A 19,470-nucleotide genomic window follows, 5' to 3' on the forward strand; every position below is an offset into this window, starting at 1 on the left:
CACATTCTGAAAGAAAATTCTAGATTAACATTGCTATTGTTAACATGAAATCTATCTCTATTGCTTCCATTCATATACTTTCGGCTTTCAACAAAATGGTGGTTGGTGCCCTGTAACTTACTTTATTACTTATTTTATGTTATTGTAAACCTTGTGACCCTACTTGGGGTTTTCTTAGCAAAGAAACTGTAGTGGATTGGATTTTCTTCTCGATCTCATTTCACAGATGAGGAAATTGAGATAGAGTTAAGTGATTTGCCCAGAGTCACAGAGACTAAAGGTTTGAAGCCAGATTTTAATTCAGTCTCCCTAATTCCAGGCCTGGCCTGGATTGTGCCAACTAGCTGCCTGGATTTATAATATACATTGTTATAGACTTCAAAGCCCAACTAAATTAGCCAATTTGTCATCCCTCATATAACATTTCATCTCCCATTCTTGGAATATATTGTTTCCTTACTTCAACCTCTTAAAGTTGCCAGTTTCCATCAAAGCTCAGTTGTCTATAAAGCTTTTCCTGATTCCTCCAGTCTTATCTATTTTGTAAATACTCACACAGGTGCATGATTTTTTTCTCTCAATAGAATGTAAGCTCTTTGAGGGCAAGTACTTTTCTTTTTCTTTTTTTTAAACTTCATATTGTTAGCCAGACTCTAACAAATACTTGATTGATTGATAAATCACAAAATTTTGTTTCAAAGAAATTTCTCCTTTCCTAAGACAAATCCTTTCTGAGAAGACCAAGCTCCTTGGGCAAGATAACCTGGCTCTATCAATGAAGAAACATACCTGGAAACTGCTCACCATCAGCCTCTTCTTTCAGGGGTTCACTCCTTCTGTTTTCACGGACCTCTCTCCAGCGCATTTTCTGGATCAATGGGTTTCGCAAGCATTTCCTAACCCGGCATTTTTTCCGTTGCACAGTTTCTGGACAGGGAGCTCCTCCAAACTGTGGTTCCATCTTGATCATCCGGGTCCTAATCATATGGCCTTTCCCACATGACTTGTTACATTCGGACCATTGGGACCACTCTGTGAGCTCACAGTCAATAGCTAGCAAAGAAGAAAATTGAGAGTTGACAATGGAGTTTGACCCTTACTATTCCCAGTGAATTCCTTTGGTCAATCCCAAGGAACTGGTCATGTGTAGTGGTGTGTCTACTGTCTGGAATGTGCCTGTTAATCCCAGAAATCAGAAGCTGACATCATCAGGCAAATTCTTTAATAGATAAATGATTGCTTTGTGATATTCAATTAAGGGATATATTTTCTATTTTTTTTAATTTGAAGGAGAGAGGGGCATTTCAAAGGTTATGCCAAAAAAAGCAAAGAAAAAGATGACCATTGAAACAAGGGGCATCAAATAAAGATTCATGGTTTTTTTTTAAAAAAAGAAAGAAGCAAAAAGATAAACCAGTTATCTTTAAAATATAGCACAGTGCATGCTTGGTTCTTGACATATAATAGGTGCTTAATGATTGACTGCTGATTGATGATTGCAATTAACTTTTAGATCCCTAAATCAACTACCCAATTTGTTTATAGAGGATTATGTTGAAAAGATCAGGGTGATGGCTACAGCCAGAAGAATTTAGGGGAACAGGAAGTCAGGAAAATCTACCAATCTAGTATTTTACTTGTCTTATTGTTCATCCTTCATTCCCAAAGAGAATGACTGACATCAGGAAGGTGATGTTACTGCATGGGTATCTAACCTTTACACAATTAAGAATCAGCTATATTCTTTGGAAATATTTTTAAATTTCATTTCTCCTTTACAGATTAATGAGTAAGATTTCACTATTGTAAAGGCTACACTTTTCAAATGAAAGGGGAAGACATGGGGGCAGTTAGGTGCTGCAGTGCATAGAGCACCAGCCCTAGAGTCTGAAGGACCTGAGTTCAAACCCAACCTCAGACACTTAATAATTACCTAGCTGTGTGACTGTGGCCAAGTCTTTTACCCCCTATTGCCTTAAAAAACTGAAAGGGAAGATATGAAGGTGGATAATAAGAGGGAAGAGGGAGAGGAGGGAGAGGAAGCAGAAAAACATGGAAGTTCAGTTCCTGTACTTACGGCACTCTGGCAGCATACACTTCTCCAGCTGCTCCAGTTCTTCATTACAGTCTCCAAGCTCAGCTAGAGATTTCAACATCCTTTGGCGGGTCCTCATTCCCTTCCCACAGGTCACACTACAGTCACTCCATTCCGACCATGCAGACAGCAAGCAAGGGATGGTATCTAGCCCAAAAGCCACATGTTAGCAATAAGAATAATTCCCCTTTAATGTATGTTTCCCTGATCCTTAGGTTCTGATTTATGTCTAGACAAGTCTCCTTTAGGGTATTTGGAAGAAATCAAATGACTGTGGTGCTGACCCATATGGTGATGTGTTTGATCAAGAGTTGATCTTGTGGAATAACAAATTGCACAATCCTTTTAGACTGTCAGGGGAACCTTTCCTTCCCTCTTCATTCTACCTTGTCCTATCAGGGAGCTAGAAATGTGCCATTAGGGAAGGGGCGTGCTACAACAGGACACTTAGCTGGCTTTGATAAACACAGACACAAGAGCACTGAATTAGCAGGTTTAGGATCCGGATTCAAATCTCTACTCTGTGACTCACTAGATATGAGTCTTGGTTATACTAGAACATGTCCTGGGCATACATCTGGGCCCTCAGATTTCTTAACTATAAAATAAAGGTGGTGCCCATGATTTCAGCAATATCTAGATGATTAGAGGCTAGATATCTTGCAGAGGGATGCTTGTTCAAGTCTGGTTTGGACTAGGTAGCCCCCAAGGTCCTCTCCAATTCTTGGATTAGAACTATATGTTTTTGCATATAATTTTATTTGCATGTATTATTTCCCCAAAGCATCTTTTTAAGATCCTTAAGAAGCAAAAAACTAATCCCCTTTTTGTTTTTATATGTCCCAAATTTAATTCTAAGAGCAAGCTCTTGGGTAAGCCACTTAAACTCTCAATGTTCTTTTTGACTATAAATTGCAGAGAAGATCCAACTTGTGTTAGAAAAGGGTGTCTTTTTATGTGGGAATTCCTTCTATCAATGAAATTACAGGCCTAATCCCTATTCCTATCCTCTAAATCTTGGATGTAGGTGCTTAATTCACAAATTGATTGATTTTGAACAAAATTAGTTTATTTTCAAGTCAACTGGCTATCTCATATAACTCAGTATAAAAAATAACAAATATCTGTAAATAACATAAATGTCTCACATATATTAATACTTTTCAAATTTATATAGATGCTTTTAGGATTAATAAAACTTAAATTAAAAATGTTATCTAAATCATAGTAGTTTTTGTCGTCAATTTGCTTTTTCAATGTATAGGTATCAATAGTACAAATACCATCACATTGGGGCTATGTTCAAATTTTTAGTGTTCAGAATCTTTATACTCAAAAATATTGTGATCCATTGAATGATACAAGTTTTTATGATGGCAGATTAGAAGTGGAGGAAATCTTAAAGTTTATATAGTCTGGCCCACATAGTTTACACCTAAGGAAATTGAGACCCAGGGAAGTTAAGTGACTTTTCAAAGGTAATCCTGTAACAGAGACAGAATTTAAACCTGTGGATGTCTTCCATCTCTAAAATGCTATGTTTGGTTCTTTATGCAGTTGGTTACTTTTCAGAATACACAGTCTATTAAGATGGTGGGCAGATATTGTCCAGCCTAATATTTCTAGAATTGTGGTCCGGCTCCCCTCCCTCCCCTCCACCTGACAGCAGACAAACTCAATTGGAGGAAGCCCTTCTATTCTGTATACTGCCCACCTGCCTGCCTGCTGAGCCCTGGGCCACTAACTTTCCCTTGAAAAGACTTCTTGGCAGTAGAGTACTCTAGCCTTGGCTCAGGTGCCATATTTGGAGAGGAAGATTAGACTGAAGGATGCCTTTGGCAGATGCAACAAGTGCAGAGGGGCCAAGGACCCTTTCCTTTTTGGCTCTCAGTGGGGGATGATGACTTACGGCACTCGGGCATCATGCACTTCTCCACCTCACTGGTTTCTGCCTTGCACATGGAGCCATCCGCTGGGCTCATCTTTATCATCCGATGTCGCTTCCTCATTCCCATTCCACAGGTGGCACTGCATTCATCCCACTCTCCCCATTCAGTTGTAAGACAGCTGCTGGGAGCTTTCATTTCACCAATTTCAATTTTACCAGAGAGAAACAAGGAAGAAATAGACTCCTTAAGGCAGGGGTTCTTAATTTGGGGTCTCCAGACCTACCAAAAAGCTCATAGAGTCTATGAACTTTGGAGAAAAAATTTACATCATTCCTCCCCCTCCTCAACACCTGAAATTTAGTATTTTCTTCCATTGTGAATGTAGGAAGCAATATTATTATAAGATTCCATCTGTATCACCAAACACCAAAAAAAGGTTCAGAAGCCCTGCCTTGAGGTATCTCTCAAAATACAGACAGATGCCTTCAGCCTGGTACTCACAGCACTCTTCATTGACAGTACATTTTTCCGTTTCCTCAGTGGGCACAGTGCAAATAGACCCATCCTCGGGGAACTGTTTCACATATCTCTCCCGGGAGCGCATCCCTACACCACAGGAGATGCTACAAGGTGACCAGGTGATCCACTCTGACATGGTACAGGTGGAACCATCTACAACACAAAGAGAAACATTTCAGCTAAGGCTATGTATGACCCTGAGCAAGTCACTTGCATTCAATCTGCAATTAGAATTCATTGATTTTCATCTGGAGATGGATTACATTTTTCTTCATAGATCCTTTGGAATTATCTTGGATCATTGTCTTGATCAGAGTACCTAAGCTTCTCACAGTTGATCATCTTTACATCCCTTATGTTATACTTTGTATAAGGTTCTCCTGCTTCTGCTCACTCCACTTTGTATGAGTTCATATAAGTCTTCCCAGGTTATTCTCAAACCAACCTCCTCATTGTAGCACAGTGGGGTTCCATCATAACCACATACCACAATTTGTTCAGCTATTCCCCAACTGATGGAGAATTCTTCAATTTACAATTCTTTTCCATCACAATAAGAGCTGCTATCAATATTTTTGTGTACATAGATCCTTTACCCTTTGATCTCTTTGGGATACAGATTGATAGGGGTGTTTCTGGACCAAAGGGTCACAATTTTGTAGTCCTTTTGGCCTAGTTCCAAATTACTCTCCGTAATGGTTAGACTAGTTCACAATGCCACCAAAATACACTAGTGTCTCGGTTTTTCCAAATCTCCAGCATTCTCCATTTCTCTTTTCTGCCTTATTTGACCATAAAACCTTCCTTTATCCTTAGATGTGATAGGTATATTTTTCTCTGTTCCTGTAATTTACTTATATCAGTCTTTATATCTAAACCATTTATCCATTTTGAACTCATCTTGGCATGTGGTATGAGGATAGACTTTTCAATTCTACTCTGTTAGCAACCATGACTTTTGGCTATAGTTTGCTCAGCTCTGAATGGCCTCAGACTTATCAGTCATTCATCTTAGACTGCCCAAATCCTTACCTTCATCACTGCAACCAGGACCCATGCATGGCTGGAAATCTTGTGTATCAGGACATGGGACACTGAGGTCAAGTTGAGCTTTCAGCATGCGCTGCCGCATCCTCTTGCCTTTGTCACATGTGGATGAACTGCAGGCTGACCACGGTGACCAATTGGAATAGATGCAGGTCTCAGGGGTGTCATCTGAAAAAAAGGTTTAATCTTAACAAATACATCTTTGCTTTGAACTTATGAAAAGGTTTTGTGGGTAAATCATCCCTGGGTCACACAGACTGGTGTAGAGAAGTAAGTCCTACTCTCTCTTTGTGGCAATTACCTGCCATACAAGGTCATAGGTTTTTCTTTCTTGTATTTTTTTCAACACCCAGGGTCCTGGTTGTGAACATTCTGGGCTTTCTGAAAGGGAAATACCTTGGGGTGTTTTCTACTTGTGATCATACATAGTAAATATTCCCTTATTAGGCAATTCTTTATTAATAGGGCTTCCACAATTTCTACCAATATCCTACCCAGGTATTTCATCAAGATTATTTGAATGCGACCTTAAGTTCTTGAAGATGATCAGTAGCCCCATCATCACCATCATCCTCATCATTCTCCTTACTCACATTCCTTGCACTTTAAAGTCTGCAAAGTCATTTGGTCCTGGTGCCTATCCTGTAAGTTAGGGGAAATTATTATCCTTGTTTTAAATATGAGGCTTAGGAGATGTTATATGAATTGTCTGGGGTCATATGGTTAGTGCTTAAGACAGAGTTTTAACCCATGACATCCTGACTCTGATCCAGAGCTCTGTTGGATTATTATAATACTGCTTGTCAAGATGGTAAGGAACATATTTTTACTTTAGGGGTTGCAATCTGTACTAGTGCAAGGAATGACAAAGTCAAAAGAACATTAGTATAATGTTCTACAAATAATTGTTGAATTCTAAAAAAATGTAAAAAGCTAGGAAGTAAGTAGGTGGGCTTGGGACTTCTAATAGGAAGACCAACAGTGTCTTTACAAGGATTTTAAATAGCACAGTTGTTATTCGTCCTGATTATGTTATAAGCAAACAAAATACACAAACAGCTATATCCTAAAAGATATAGCACTCTAAACTAGCAATAAAAACTAAAATTAAAATAATAGCTAACATTTATGTAATATTTACTATGTCCTAAGCATTGTGGCAAAGGCTTTACAAAAATTATCTCATTTTGTTCTCACATCAATCCTGAGAGGTAGGGGCTGTTATCCCCATTTTACAGAGGAGGAAACTGAGGCAAACAGGTTAAGTGAGCTTCCCAGGGCAACAGAATTAGTATCTGAAGTTGGATTTATACTCAAGTCTTCCTAATTCCAGCCTGAGTGTCCACTGGGTCACCCATAGGTAAAAGCAAATAGATTTCTTAGGTACCATGATCTGTCACTTGGATAAAGTGTATTAGCCTAAGAACTCAGAGTCCACATAGAATATGATGCTGAGTAATGGACTGGGTGCTGACTCTTCATTCTGAGTTTTAGGTTTGCACAAGGTTGGCTCTCAGTCCTTCACTCTCTTCCTAGGTGATCTCATTTTCTCCTATCATTCTACTAGTCACCACTATGCAGTTACACCCCTACTTTCAAGCCTTCCCTGAGCCCTTCCCCAACTCAAAACATTCTTGTCTTCCTCAAATTTTCCTAGATTACTTTGTTTAACTCTCTTCTTGATCCTCATTATACTCTTATCTTGTATATACAGCTCACAATTGTTAGTGATGTTTAGTTGCTTTTCAATCATGCCCAACTCTTTGTGACCCCACTTAGAGTTTTCTTGGAAAAGATACTGGACTGGTTTGTCAGTTCCTTCTTCAGATCATTTTACAGATGAAGAATCTGAGGCAACAGGGTTAAGTGCTCAGGGTTACATAGCTAGAGGCAGGATTTAAATATAGGTCTTCCAGACTCTCCTGCCCTCTATCCACTGTGCCACCCAGATGTTAGTGATACCCCTTTCTCAAAAATCTCTCTCTCTCTCTCTCTCTCTCAATATATATATATGCATATATAATTTAATTTTCTGTGTATATGTTGCTGCTCTCCTCTCCCCATCCCTAGAATTTAAACTTCTTGAAGGAAAGAACTGTTTTCATTTTTTCCTTGGTATACCATAGTTCTTAGCTCATTAATAAGCACCACATAAATGCCCATTAAAGTGTTGAATCTATGTGGATGTCATATAATGTAATGTAAGAATTCTAATTGTGTCATTTTTATTATCTGTCCCCAGCATCATAAACAATGCTTTGCATACAGTAGGCACTTATTAAATGCCTGATGTATTGAATCTTCCATTCTTCCTGACACCATTACTTTCACTATTGTTACAGCTCCCTGTTTTCTTCTCCATCTGGAGTCTTTTCTCTCCTAACTAACCTATGGCCAGATTAATTTTTCCTTAAGCTCAGATCTGATCATGTCATTGTAAGGTTGCCAAAGTCAGATGATAAGTCTTTATTAAGTACTTACTATACACTAAATACTGTGCTAATCACCAAAAAAGACGAAAGATTGTCCTAACCCTCAAGGAGCTCACAATCTAATAATACTTTCCATGCCCTCAAGGAGAGAGCAATAGAAAAGAAGGCAGCTTCAGTGAAGACATAAGGGATGACATAATACGTGGTTCATTGGGATGGAGAGCTGAGCTTGAAGTCAGGAAAACATGAGTTTAGAACTGCCTTAGACACTTATTAGCTGTAGGATCCTGGGCAAGTCACTTCATTTCTGTCCACTTCAGTTTCTCCAATGCTAGAATTGGGATAATCATAGTGTCCTTCTCCAGGGTTGTTGAGAATCAAATATGATAATATTTGTAAAGTGCAATATAGATACCTCAAAAATAAATGCTTGCTTGCTTCCTTCCTTCCTTCCTTGAGTCAGCAAAAAGAAAGAAATGACGAGAGAGGGAGATCCAGGAGAGTAGTAGAATTTTAAGGGAATATTTCTTCCAAAAGTACATAGAATGCCTACCCCTCCTCAAAAATGATTCTCCTTTCAACCTCATGTCATCTGGTTTCTACTTTTAGGACTCCATAAAACTTCTCTTTTGAAGACCACTAATTGCTTCCTAATCAGTAAATTCAATGGCCTTTAGTCGTTTTCATCTCCTTCAATTTCTCTGTAGCATTTGATACCATTGAATTCACTCCTTCCTTGGTAGCAGAGCTAGCACATATCCTGCTTCTCCTTACTCTTTCAAAATTCTTCATTCTTTGCCATGTTCACTAATTTTTCATCTTTAAAAAGATGAGTTATTTCCCAAGTTCTATATTTGATTTCCTTTTTTTTCTTTCTCTCTCTTTGCAATTGTAGTCAGTACCATAGCTTCAACTACTACTTCCATCTAGTTGATTCCCAAATCTATCCTTTTAGATCCTGACATCACCATCCCACCTGTACATCAAATTCAACATTTTATTTCCACCCCAAAACTGTTTCTCTCAATTTTTCTATTTCTGTGTGGCTATCAATCACTGTCTCTTAAATTCAAAACTTTGATGCAATCTTATTCTCTTTCTTCTCTACTTCTTATCTATATGATCAGTTTCCAAGTCACAACATTCTACCTCTCTGTATATTATATCTGTACCCAGAAATACTTCTTTATTTCCACAGCTAATAACTTTTTACAGGTTCTCCTAACCACATGCCTGCACTAAGCAATAATAGGTCTCCTCACTTCCTCTTTTTCTTTCTGGCCCATCCTTCATCCCACCTTCTAGACTGAGCAATCTTCCTTAAACATAAATATTTTTTTTATATCACCTCTGTCCTCAAAAATGGTCCTTGATGGGGTGACTAGGTGGAGCAGATAGTAGATCACTGGCCCTGGAGTCAGGAGTACCTGAGTTCAAGTTGGACCTCAGACACTTAATAATTACTTAGCTGTGTGGCCTTGGGCAAGCCACTTAACCCCACTTGCTTGAAAAAAACTAAAAAAAAATGGGCCTTGATACTTTCTTACCTATGGAATAGAATCTTAACTGCTTTTGGCTGGTATTCATGATCCTCTATTATTTGACATCTCTCTGCATTTGTAGTCTTATCTCAAATTGTAGCCTTCATCAGTCATATGGTATTAGTCTGTTTTCCAAATATATTTTATGCTTTTTTGAGGAGTGAGTGGGGAGTGAGCCTTCAAGTGAAGATTTAAGGAGATGGAATGGTTACTTGATGGAAGAGTTGCTTGATGGAACAGTACAGCTGAGCTGTATGAGCTAGTGGGACTTAAGCATACTTGCAATCATATGGGAAGGAACCAATGAAAACTTATAAAAGATGTATAAGTGAAGAATGGAATGATTGAAGAAGGAAAGTCACGGAGAGAGAAGCATAGAGCTTTAGATTACAACAATTATCATTTAAAAATCATTTTAAAGAACTTCTCATTGGGTATCAACTGGATTATTGATTCATTCATTCACCGGAAGCTAAATGAAAACCCAATAAAAATAAAATGTAATTCTGGGTGCTATAAAAGACAAAGATGTTCTTATCTTCAAGGAAGACTGTTAGTTGGCATTACTAAATATATACAAACATATATACATATGTATGTATGTGTATATATACATAGTCATATGCATACATGCACACACATTTGGATGTGTATGTGTATATTCAATTTGATGTAGATATCTTTGATATTTTATGGCATCCAGAATTAGCTCTTCTAGTTAGTAGGTTTACAATTAACATCTGTTGAACCATTTGACACTTAATGAAGACTTTCTTAAAATGATTTTTATAAATGTTAATTGCTATAATAATGTCTTTTCCTTTTTAACACTCTTAAATAACTCTCTCTCTCTCTCTCTCTCTCTCTCTCTCTCGATGACTTTGCTTCATATCATTCAATCTCAGCATCCTCCACACTCTCTCTTCTCCCCTTAACAAATTATCTTTGTCTTCATCCATCCTTTCTTCTTTCCCTCCTGGCTCAGTGAAAGAAGAGTAACTCCTTATCACAGCAATTTTCCATTAATGTCCTTGAACCCATCTCTTTCCATTTGGGAAACAGTATGGTACAATGGAATGAGCTCTGGAGTTAGAGGGTCTGGGTTCAACTCTCACTTTTGATAGTTACTACTGACCCTGACCAAGGCTCTTCACCTCGTGGGCCTCAGTTTTCTTATCTGTTACATAAAGGCATTGGACCTGTCGCCCCTGAGGTCTCTTCTGAGCCCAGGAACTCTTCTGGGACTTTCCACCTTTAAACACACCATCTTTCACTCCCACAACTTCAACATATTCATTTTCATTGCTTCCTATCTGTCTTTCTATATCACTCAGTATTAGAAACACCATTCTTGTTTGGCTATATCATCACAAAGATAATATAGCCAGAAACACTGGAGGGTGAAATGAACTGCATGCTTGTGTAACAAAAATGTAATTAAACTATAAAAACAATCAGGAGTACCTTCATCTTTCTCTTCCGGAGCCAGATCAGCCACAATATCATCAATATTATCAGGCACAATGTTGCATTGTTCCCCCTGCAGAGAAAATTTTGTTTCAAAAATGTAAATTAAATAAAGACAAGTATTTGCTTGAAAGATAAATAAATAGACAGCACCTAGAACAGGATTTTTTGTGACTCAGTTCAGAGATCCTTGTAAGGTCTTAAGGCAGTCATAAATGAGATAAAATTAGACTCTGAGAGGGAAAAAAGCAAGGAAATTTTGTGACTATGATTTACATCTTGGGGGACAGAGAAACCATTTGGTCTTCTGTGCCATTGGCATCTATGGTTCCAGATAGAAGAGAATCAAATTGCTTTTTGGGGTTCCATACCTATTAAATGATTCACATACTGAGGATCAGGAATCATGTTGCTATAAAGCATGGCTTCTCATCTTTTATGATTCCAATATTATGATTCTGGTTGGCATTGGACTAGAGCAAAACAGGAACTCCTGCTCTTAGCAGCCTAGTGAATAGCAATTTTATTGGAGATAAATAGAAGTGTTGTGCTGAAACCAAGGAAGGTTAGAGTCCTCTCAATCCCTGATTAAAGCATTTCTAGAATGCCACGTCAACTTCTGAGCACCTGATGAAGAGCAGTGGTTAGAGGTCCTCTAAGATAGTGAGAGGAGTGGATGCCATGTATCCGGAGGACTGGGTAAATAACAGTTACTTAACCTGGGGAAGAGAAGACTCAGGGAGGACATGGTAACTATCTTTAATTATCTGAAGGGCTGTTACATGGTAGAAATATCATTTTCTTGGTCTCAGAAAGGAGAACTAAACAAGTAGGTGAAACTTAACAAATGTTTTTTGTCAAAATAAAAACCTTCTTAAGAATTACAGTTGTCAGAAAATCAAATCCTTTAGCTTAGGATTGGAAAACTATTTCTCAGTCATGCTATAGATAGACTTCAATCTTTGGGATAAGGGTTAGGTTAGATATCATCTGGGGTCTATTTAGACTCTTGAGAGTTAGGAGTTAATGCACACTGGTTGGAATGGAGTTAGGACAGGCAGCTGACTCAGATTATTCTCTGGTCCCCCCACCCCCAGCCAGTGGAAGGCTCACCCTCATACCTTTCGTGCAATTCTCTCGATGACAACTCTTGCTACCTGAGTGATGGAACCTCCCTCAGGATCATAGAAAGGACTTTGTGGGTGATCTAGACTTGTCAGAGGCCGGATTTTCTCTTGAGGAATTGTTGGCTTATTGGGTGACTGTAAATACAAGAGGACATAGGCTGAAGCAGCAGTAAATACAAACAGATAAACGATGCAATGGTCATGTGATTTTTATATGGCAACTGGATCTGAGTGGAGAATATAACCACATATTGTAAGAACTCAGGCTCAATGTGAGTGAAATGGTTTTAGCACTTGTTCCTTGAAACATCACTGAGGGTGGGAAGGCAGCATCATGAAAGCCCATCATCCAGAAGATTGTCTGCAACTTTCAATTCTCCCTAGAATTCCTTGTGTCTTCATGAATTTTTTAAAGGGAAAAAATGTTTCGAGTAGGCAGTTCTTCATGCAAATATTCAGTTTTGAAGAGAGGCCAGAAAGACAGAAAATGAATGTTAATAGGAAAAGGGATAAAAATAATGATTTTTATAAGGAAGAGGAAGGAAATAAGTATTTATATAGCTCTTAAAATGTACTAGACAATGTAGTAAGTTTTTTTTTAACAAATATTTTTAACAAATATTATCCCATTAGATCCTCACAGCAACCCTAGGAGCTAGTTGTTACCTACCCATTTTACATTTAAGTCAAACAGTGGTTGTGACTTCCCTTTTGCAGTTGTTCAGTTGTTTCACTTATGCCTGACTCTTTGTGACCCCATTTCGTATTTTCATTCCAAAGATATTGGAGTGTTTGGCCTGTATGGTTATATGCATTTCTCCAGTGATGTTCAATAGCAAGTGAAAGAGGAAAAAAACAGATAGTGGATGGAATCCATGGTTGGGGTTTGAAAGGGATGAACAGGGATAGAACAAGGGGGCAAGGAACTAAGGGTAGAAAGCATATCAAGTCAAATTGGTTAATTATGGGATCAAGGTTTTGAACAGAAGAAAAGTAGGATCATAACAAAGGGATGGCCTAGGGAAGCATCTTGGGACAGAGTGAAAGGGGGTTGTTATGGAGGTAAGGGTAGATTTAGGAGGGATGGAGTCTAAGGAGAGATGGAAAGAGTTGATGTTTCACTGGTTAGGAAAACAGAGATAGCATATCCTACTAAGGGTGGGAATTTATTTCCTATTTGCATCCCCAGTCTGTCTTACTGTTCTGATACCTGTTCATTTCTTTTTCTGTCTTCCTCCTTATTCTTACTGTGATCTATCAGATGGGACAGAGGCATATTGATTAGGATGGTTTCAGGACTGGATTAATAAATATTTGTTGATTATAACTGAACTCAATTGAATAGTACTGCTGTCAGAAATCAATGAATCAGTAATTAAGCATCTATTAAGCCCTATTATATGCTACTCACTGTGAGAATAAAAACAAAAATGAAATTGTCCCTAATCAAAAGGGAAATACCATAAAAACACAGTAAAGAAAAAGAAAATGAAAAGTAGTATTAACTAGCATTTGATCTCATGCTTAAAGTGTACAAATTATTTTGTCTATATTATTTGCTCTTAACAACAACCCTGGAAGGTGGATGCTATTATTAACAGTATTTTATACATGAGGGAACCAAGACTGAGGTTAATCACTTGTCTAGTATCACACAGTTAAGTGTCTGAATTTGAACTTAGGGCTTCCTGACTCCTTGTATGATAGTCTATTCTCTGCAGCAACACTTCATCTTTTTTTTTTTTTTTTTTTTTGCAAGTGATGGAGGAAATACAAGCAGCAGGGTGGAAAGGAAGCAGGGAATTGGGGAAGGTTTTATATAAGAGATCTGGGTTTAATTCTTGACTGCCATTCACTAGCTGGGTGACCCTGGGTGAGTCACTTCACATAGGTGAGCTTCTTTCTTTGCAGCTGTAAAATATAAAGTCCAATATAGATGATTGTTTTTTTTTTGGCAAGGCAATGGGGTTAAGTGATTTGCTCAAGGTCACACAATTAGGTAATTATTAAGTGTCTGAGGTTAAATTTGAACTGAGGTTCTTCTGACTCTAGGGCTGGTGTTCTATCCATTGTGCCATTTATAGAGCACTGGCCTTGGTTGGAGTTAGGAGGATGAGGGTTCAAATCCGGCCTCAGATACTTGTCATTTATTAGCTGTGTGACCTTGGGCAAGTCACTTATCTCTGATTATCTCAAATCCAGGGCTATTTCCAGTCATCCTGATTCATATCTGGCCACTGGACCCAGATAGTTCTGGAGGAGAAAGTGAGGCTGGTGACTTAGCACAGCCCCCCCCCCCCACTCATGCTTGTCATGGCATCACCTCCCTGATGTCATGATCCTCTTTGATACTGAAGGATAAACATCATCATCTGGAAATAGGGAAAGTAATATTTATGCTGCTGGTATTTGTTGTTTAGAAGGTATTTATGTAAATCTTATAGCATGATGTAAAGATGATTTTTTTAATCAATAATATTGCTACCTTTTTTGATATTCTGCTACCCTGACCTCCTCTTCTTGTCCCTTCTTCTCCCCTACCTTCCAATCTTATCCTGAGTCTGAATAAACAGGTCTTTTTTCATTTCATTCAGGCCTTGCTTCCTTTTCTCAGACTGTCATTCCCCCACAGGCACAGTCTCTGCCTCACAGACTCTCTTTCCTTCACAGAGAGATGATTTGTTCTCTTGATCAGTGTCCTCCACTCAAATTCTGCCAGGCTTCCTTGTCTGAATCCCCACCAGTAACTTCTGAGAAGGCTCTAGTCTAGGCTTTTGTTCTTTCGCAGAGGAAAAACTGGCTCTTAGCCCTCTTCTCAATTTAGCTTCTAGCAAACAGAAGCAGAATAAGAGGATGTAAAAACTCTTAGAGTTCAACATAGAAATTTGAAATACAGAGTTCAAGATCACAGAGATGGTACAGTTATAATGTGATGGTGAGATGTAAGACATGAATAACTAGCATAGCTCCCATATTTTCATCTCCAAGATAAAAATAACCTAAATTCTGTTCATTTGTCCTCATTTTTTCAGTTGTCAGATACTCCATAGCTTGGTTATCTTCCTTTGAATGGAGTCAATTATTTCCATGGTGGTCCTAAAATAGTATCCAAAAATTAAATGCACTATTCCAGATGAACTCAGACCTTGGTAATCATTCATTCAACAAGCATTATTATGAACGAAACCCTATGCTAGATACTGGAGACAAAAAGACAAAAACAACAGCAAACAAAAACCCCTGGTCCTGCCCTTAAAAGAGTTTACATTCTTCTAGGGGGAGGAGGGGAATGATCTTCAGCTAATGACTGAAACAATCATCAAATCTTGGTCACCTTCCTGGCTGACTGACTCTCTTTTTGAAGATGAGCTTAAATAAGAGTAAATAATAGACACACAGTAGGAAACTGATATACTCACAACCATCCCACTCTGATAGAGCCTACACTAGACTGACATGATCTTCAAGACTCCAGGGTCGCAATCCTGCTAAGGAGAAGCACTGGAGCAAGACTAAAGGGAAGAACCCCAGTTGATGGGAAGAATGAGCTACCTTACAAAACATTTACACTATAAAGAAACACTTGCCAGGAATTTGACCACCCTCTGCCTATTTCTTTTATTAAAAAATTATTTCCCAAGAAGGTTGATGGTTTTCAAAAAACTTGAATCCTCTTTATAGATCACAGATGCTAAATATGAAACTATACCATCCAGTACAAAATTTGCAGGATACATGTTTGATGAAGAACTATGGGAAAGTGTAGGCAACAACAGTCAGGTGGTAGAAGCAATACGAAGGAACCCTGTAGACATGCTAGTCCATAAGCAGGTAGTAGATGGGTCTTTGGATATATTCCTTTTCAAGAGTCATCTTTAAATTTCTGTGAAGTCACAACACTAACAGTAAAATACTTTAACTACTATAATAATAGTAATAATAATAATTGTATACATCGTGAAACTGCTACAATTTCTTTTTAAATTTACTTATTTATTTTCACATTACTACAATAATCTTGTTGTAAAAGTAAAGCTAACCCCCCTTCCCCCACTAAGATAGAGAAACCTCAAGAAAAATAAAGTGTACTTCAGTCTGTTGAGATACCATCAGCTCTGTCTCTTTATCAGAGAATCCATCAGAGAAGTTGCTTCAATAATCTGCTATAATATCTTTAAAAAGATAAAATAAACATGAAATACATTTGCTCATAAAGTGAGTATGGACATAGAATTTCTTGAGTATGGTGTTACATAGTCAACGCTGCACTTTAGGAAGATTACTTTTATAGCTGTGTGGAGAATGGATTGGTCTGAGGAAAGACTTGATCAATTCGGAGACTTGCAATAAACAGTCCAGGTGAGTGGAGATAAAGTCCTTGTACTAAATAGTTGAGACATGCGTATAGAGAGAGTACAGCTGGAAGAGATGCCGCTGGGATAGAAATGAGCAGATTTGGCAACTCATTAGATGTGTAGGGTGAAGGAGAGTGTAGAATTGAAGATGATACCAAAGTTTTAAACCTGAGTGACTAGAAGGATGGTGGTGTCCTCAACACTTACAGGGAATCTCAGAAGAGGGATGAGTTTGGGGGAAAATATGCAATGAATTCTGTAATGCAAATTATAACTCATCTTTGCCTCCTCAGCCTGTGTGATTAATTCTGTACCATAAAAAGAAAGATGGTAGGAAGTGAGGAAGTTTCTCAGTTACTGACACCAGAGCACATAGTCAGCTGAGGAGCACCTGTGGTAACTAGCAAATGATCTGGAAGGGAAGGTATGGATAAAATGAGATAAAGAAGACTTGTCCCCCATGCTGCTACAACTGCTTTTGAGGGTGCCTGGATTGAAGGTCAGCAAGCCTGAATTTAGACTGTAACTGAACTGTAACTTTCCACTAGGAGAAAGGGAAAGAGTTTGGGAACCTGTAAGGTCAGGAGATGGGGTGGAGGAGGGAGACGTGATTATTTTGGGCAAAAGATCCAAGATTGCCCATTGTTAGGAAGGTGGAATGAGATTCATTTTCCAGACCTCACATTGAATGATTCCTATTCTCCCAGAGATCCTGATTCAACTTCAAATCTGGATGCCACTAGCCCTAAATCTACTGGATTCCCAAATTATCTTTGTGTTGATTCTATCAAGACATTGTTATGTAAACGGAGCAAGAGAGAGGACAGTTCAAGACTCTAGTTATCCAATTTAGAATGAGGATTAAGTCAAGATCAAACATTGAAAATTCCAAGCAAGTTGCTTTCCTGAAACCTGCTCTGTGCAGGAAGCTAATGGGACATTAAAGAGGGCTATCCTGTGACTGTCTTTAGGATTGTCTGCCCTTAATGGCAGACTGGATCAATTCAAATCCACTGACAGAAGAAAGATTAGTCTGGATTTCCCAGTCCTTACTATTTTCCTTCCTGGGGTGGGGAGGGTTGTTCCCCAAGGACCAGTGTTTATCTAATCTATCCATTTATGTCCTTCATTATTTCTAAATTTCTCAGTATCTTTTTTCTTGTCCAGTCTTGCCCAGTTCCATTGTTTCTTTGATTTTATTAATTATCTAACCTTGACCTTGTACCTGTCTATGCATCCCCAGTTCTCTGTTGGGTGCTGCACCACTTCTTTTTTCTTGAGTCACAAGTCTTAAGATTTAAGGACCAGCTATCATTTCCATTCTTGAAGCTTCACTTGGTGATTCATATTAGCTCTAAACTCCTTGCTATTGACCTGACTCCTGAACTCTGGAACTGGGATGAGTACACATTAGAAGTAGAAGGGGAAAGACTTCTAAAAGATATCGAGCATGAAAGACCACTTCAGAACCTGCCTCTGCTTCTTCTATTTATCTTTCCTGTTCCCCAAGATGTATGCCTTACTTCAATCTGACTACTCTCTCATAATGTTTTTTCTCCAAAAATCATGCACATTCCTAACTCACAGGGTGTCATTGTGAGGAAAGGCTAGCTAAATTCAACTTTTTCTGTCCTTAGGTTCCTACTTTGCATTTGCTATTTCCCTTGCCACTATTTACAACTTAGACAGATTCAAATACCAATTTATTTTGCTTTTTGTTTTTTTACAATGCACCGGGGTTAAGTCACTTGCCCAAGGTCACACAGCTAGGTAATTATCAAGTGTCTGAGGCAGGATTTGAACTTGGGTCCTCCTGACCCCAGGACCAGACCAGTGCTCTATCCACTGTGCCACCCAGCTGCCCCCTCAATTACCAATTTGTTTTTGTTGTTTTTTTAGGTTTTTGCAAGGCAAATGGGGTTAAGTGGCTTGCCCAAGGCCACACAGCTAGGTAATTATTAAGTGTCTGAGACCAGATTTGAACCCAGGTACTCCTGACTCCAGGGCCGGTGCTTTATCCACTACGCCACTACACCACTACGCCACCCCTCAATTACCAATTTGAATCAGTAGGACAGTTACAGTTCTGTCTTAGTTTCTTTATCTGTAAAATGGAGGGATTGGATTTAGCTAATAAGGTCCTATGAAGTTTTACCTGATGATTTTTACTTTATTCTGATCTCTCTCTCTCTCTCTCTCTCTCTCTCTCTCTTGCTCTCTCTCTCTCTCTCTGTCTCTCGCTCTCCCTCCCTCTCCTCTTCTGCCCCATTTTATTCTTCTTCTTTTTGTGATCATTGAATACACAATTTGGAGGAATGATTGAAGTTGTAGAGAGGTGGATTTTGGATCATTGGAAGGGAAAAGATTGTTGTAAACAATGAAAACTGTCTAAAAGCTTTATGATTTCTGGCACTAGAAGTCTTCATAAAGAAACTCTGATGAATATATTATTGAAAAGATGCATACTCAGGTGCAGGGTGGACCATGTGCCCCACTGAGTTGCTTTTAATGTTGTGGTTTTTTTAAATGCTTGCCTGACTTTGTGCTCTCTCATGTACTATTCACATGATATTTAATTTTTCATGTGCATACCTTGCTTCTTCAACCAGGCTGTGAAGTAGATTTTTTTGTCCCCCTTCAGTGCCTGGTAAACTTATGGCCCCTTTAATACTTGCTGAATGAATTTTTCCATAGAGCCCAATTCAGACCTCAAGCAACTTATTCTGTACATGGAATTCATATGCCTAGATCATGAGAAAAATATATTGGGGGGTCAGTCCTATGGATATTGATGCTGCTTGAGACTAAGGCATTAATCATCTCTTTTTGTCTATGATGGGGTTCCTAGGCAAGCAGAGGAAACATTGGAAAAGGTTCCAATGATTCCATTCGATTTTCTAAGCTCTTCTAGTTTTAGGCAACATAAAGATTTCTTTACGTTCACATGAAGGTCAGATGTCAATGAGGATGATCTCACTTTTCAATAGAAGGAGATAGT

The 19,470-nt window shown here is 38.5% G+C and overlaps 1 protein-coding gene across 1 annotated transcript in view; it reads right to left on the reverse strand.

Moving 5' to 3' along the window:
* Positions 1 to 19,470, reverse strand: part of SPON1 (spondin 1) — a 784,537-nt gene that overhangs the window by 3,380 nt on the left and 761,687 nt on the right. Inside the window, exons 9-15 of the mRNA XM_074230135.1 lie at positions 12,112 to 12,252; positions 10,988 to 11,063; positions 5,536 to 5,718; positions 4,486 to 4,656; positions 4,005 to 4,172; positions 2,078 to 2,242; positions 790 to 1,053 (exon numbers count right to left, since the gene is read on the reverse strand). Of these exons, the coding sequence (XP_074086236.1) occupies positions 790 to 1,053; positions 2,078 to 2,242; positions 4,005 to 4,172; positions 4,486 to 4,656; positions 5,536 to 5,718; positions 10,988 to 11,063; positions 12,112 to 12,252 (1,168 nt within the window). The remainder of the gene's footprint in view (positions 1 to 789; positions 1,054 to 2,077; positions 2,243 to 4,004; positions 4,173 to 4,485; positions 4,657 to 5,535; positions 5,719 to 10,987; positions 11,064 to 12,111; positions 12,253 to 19,470) is intronic.

The sequence above is a fragment of the Macrotis lagotis genome, chromosome 3 (genome assembly GCF_037893015.1).
Source record: "Macrotis lagotis isolate mMagLag1 chromosome 3, bilby.v1.9.chrom.fasta, whole genome shotgun sequence".
Lineage (NCBI taxonomy): Eukaryota > Metazoa > Chordata > Mammalia > Peramelemorphia > Peramelidae > Macrotis > Macrotis lagotis.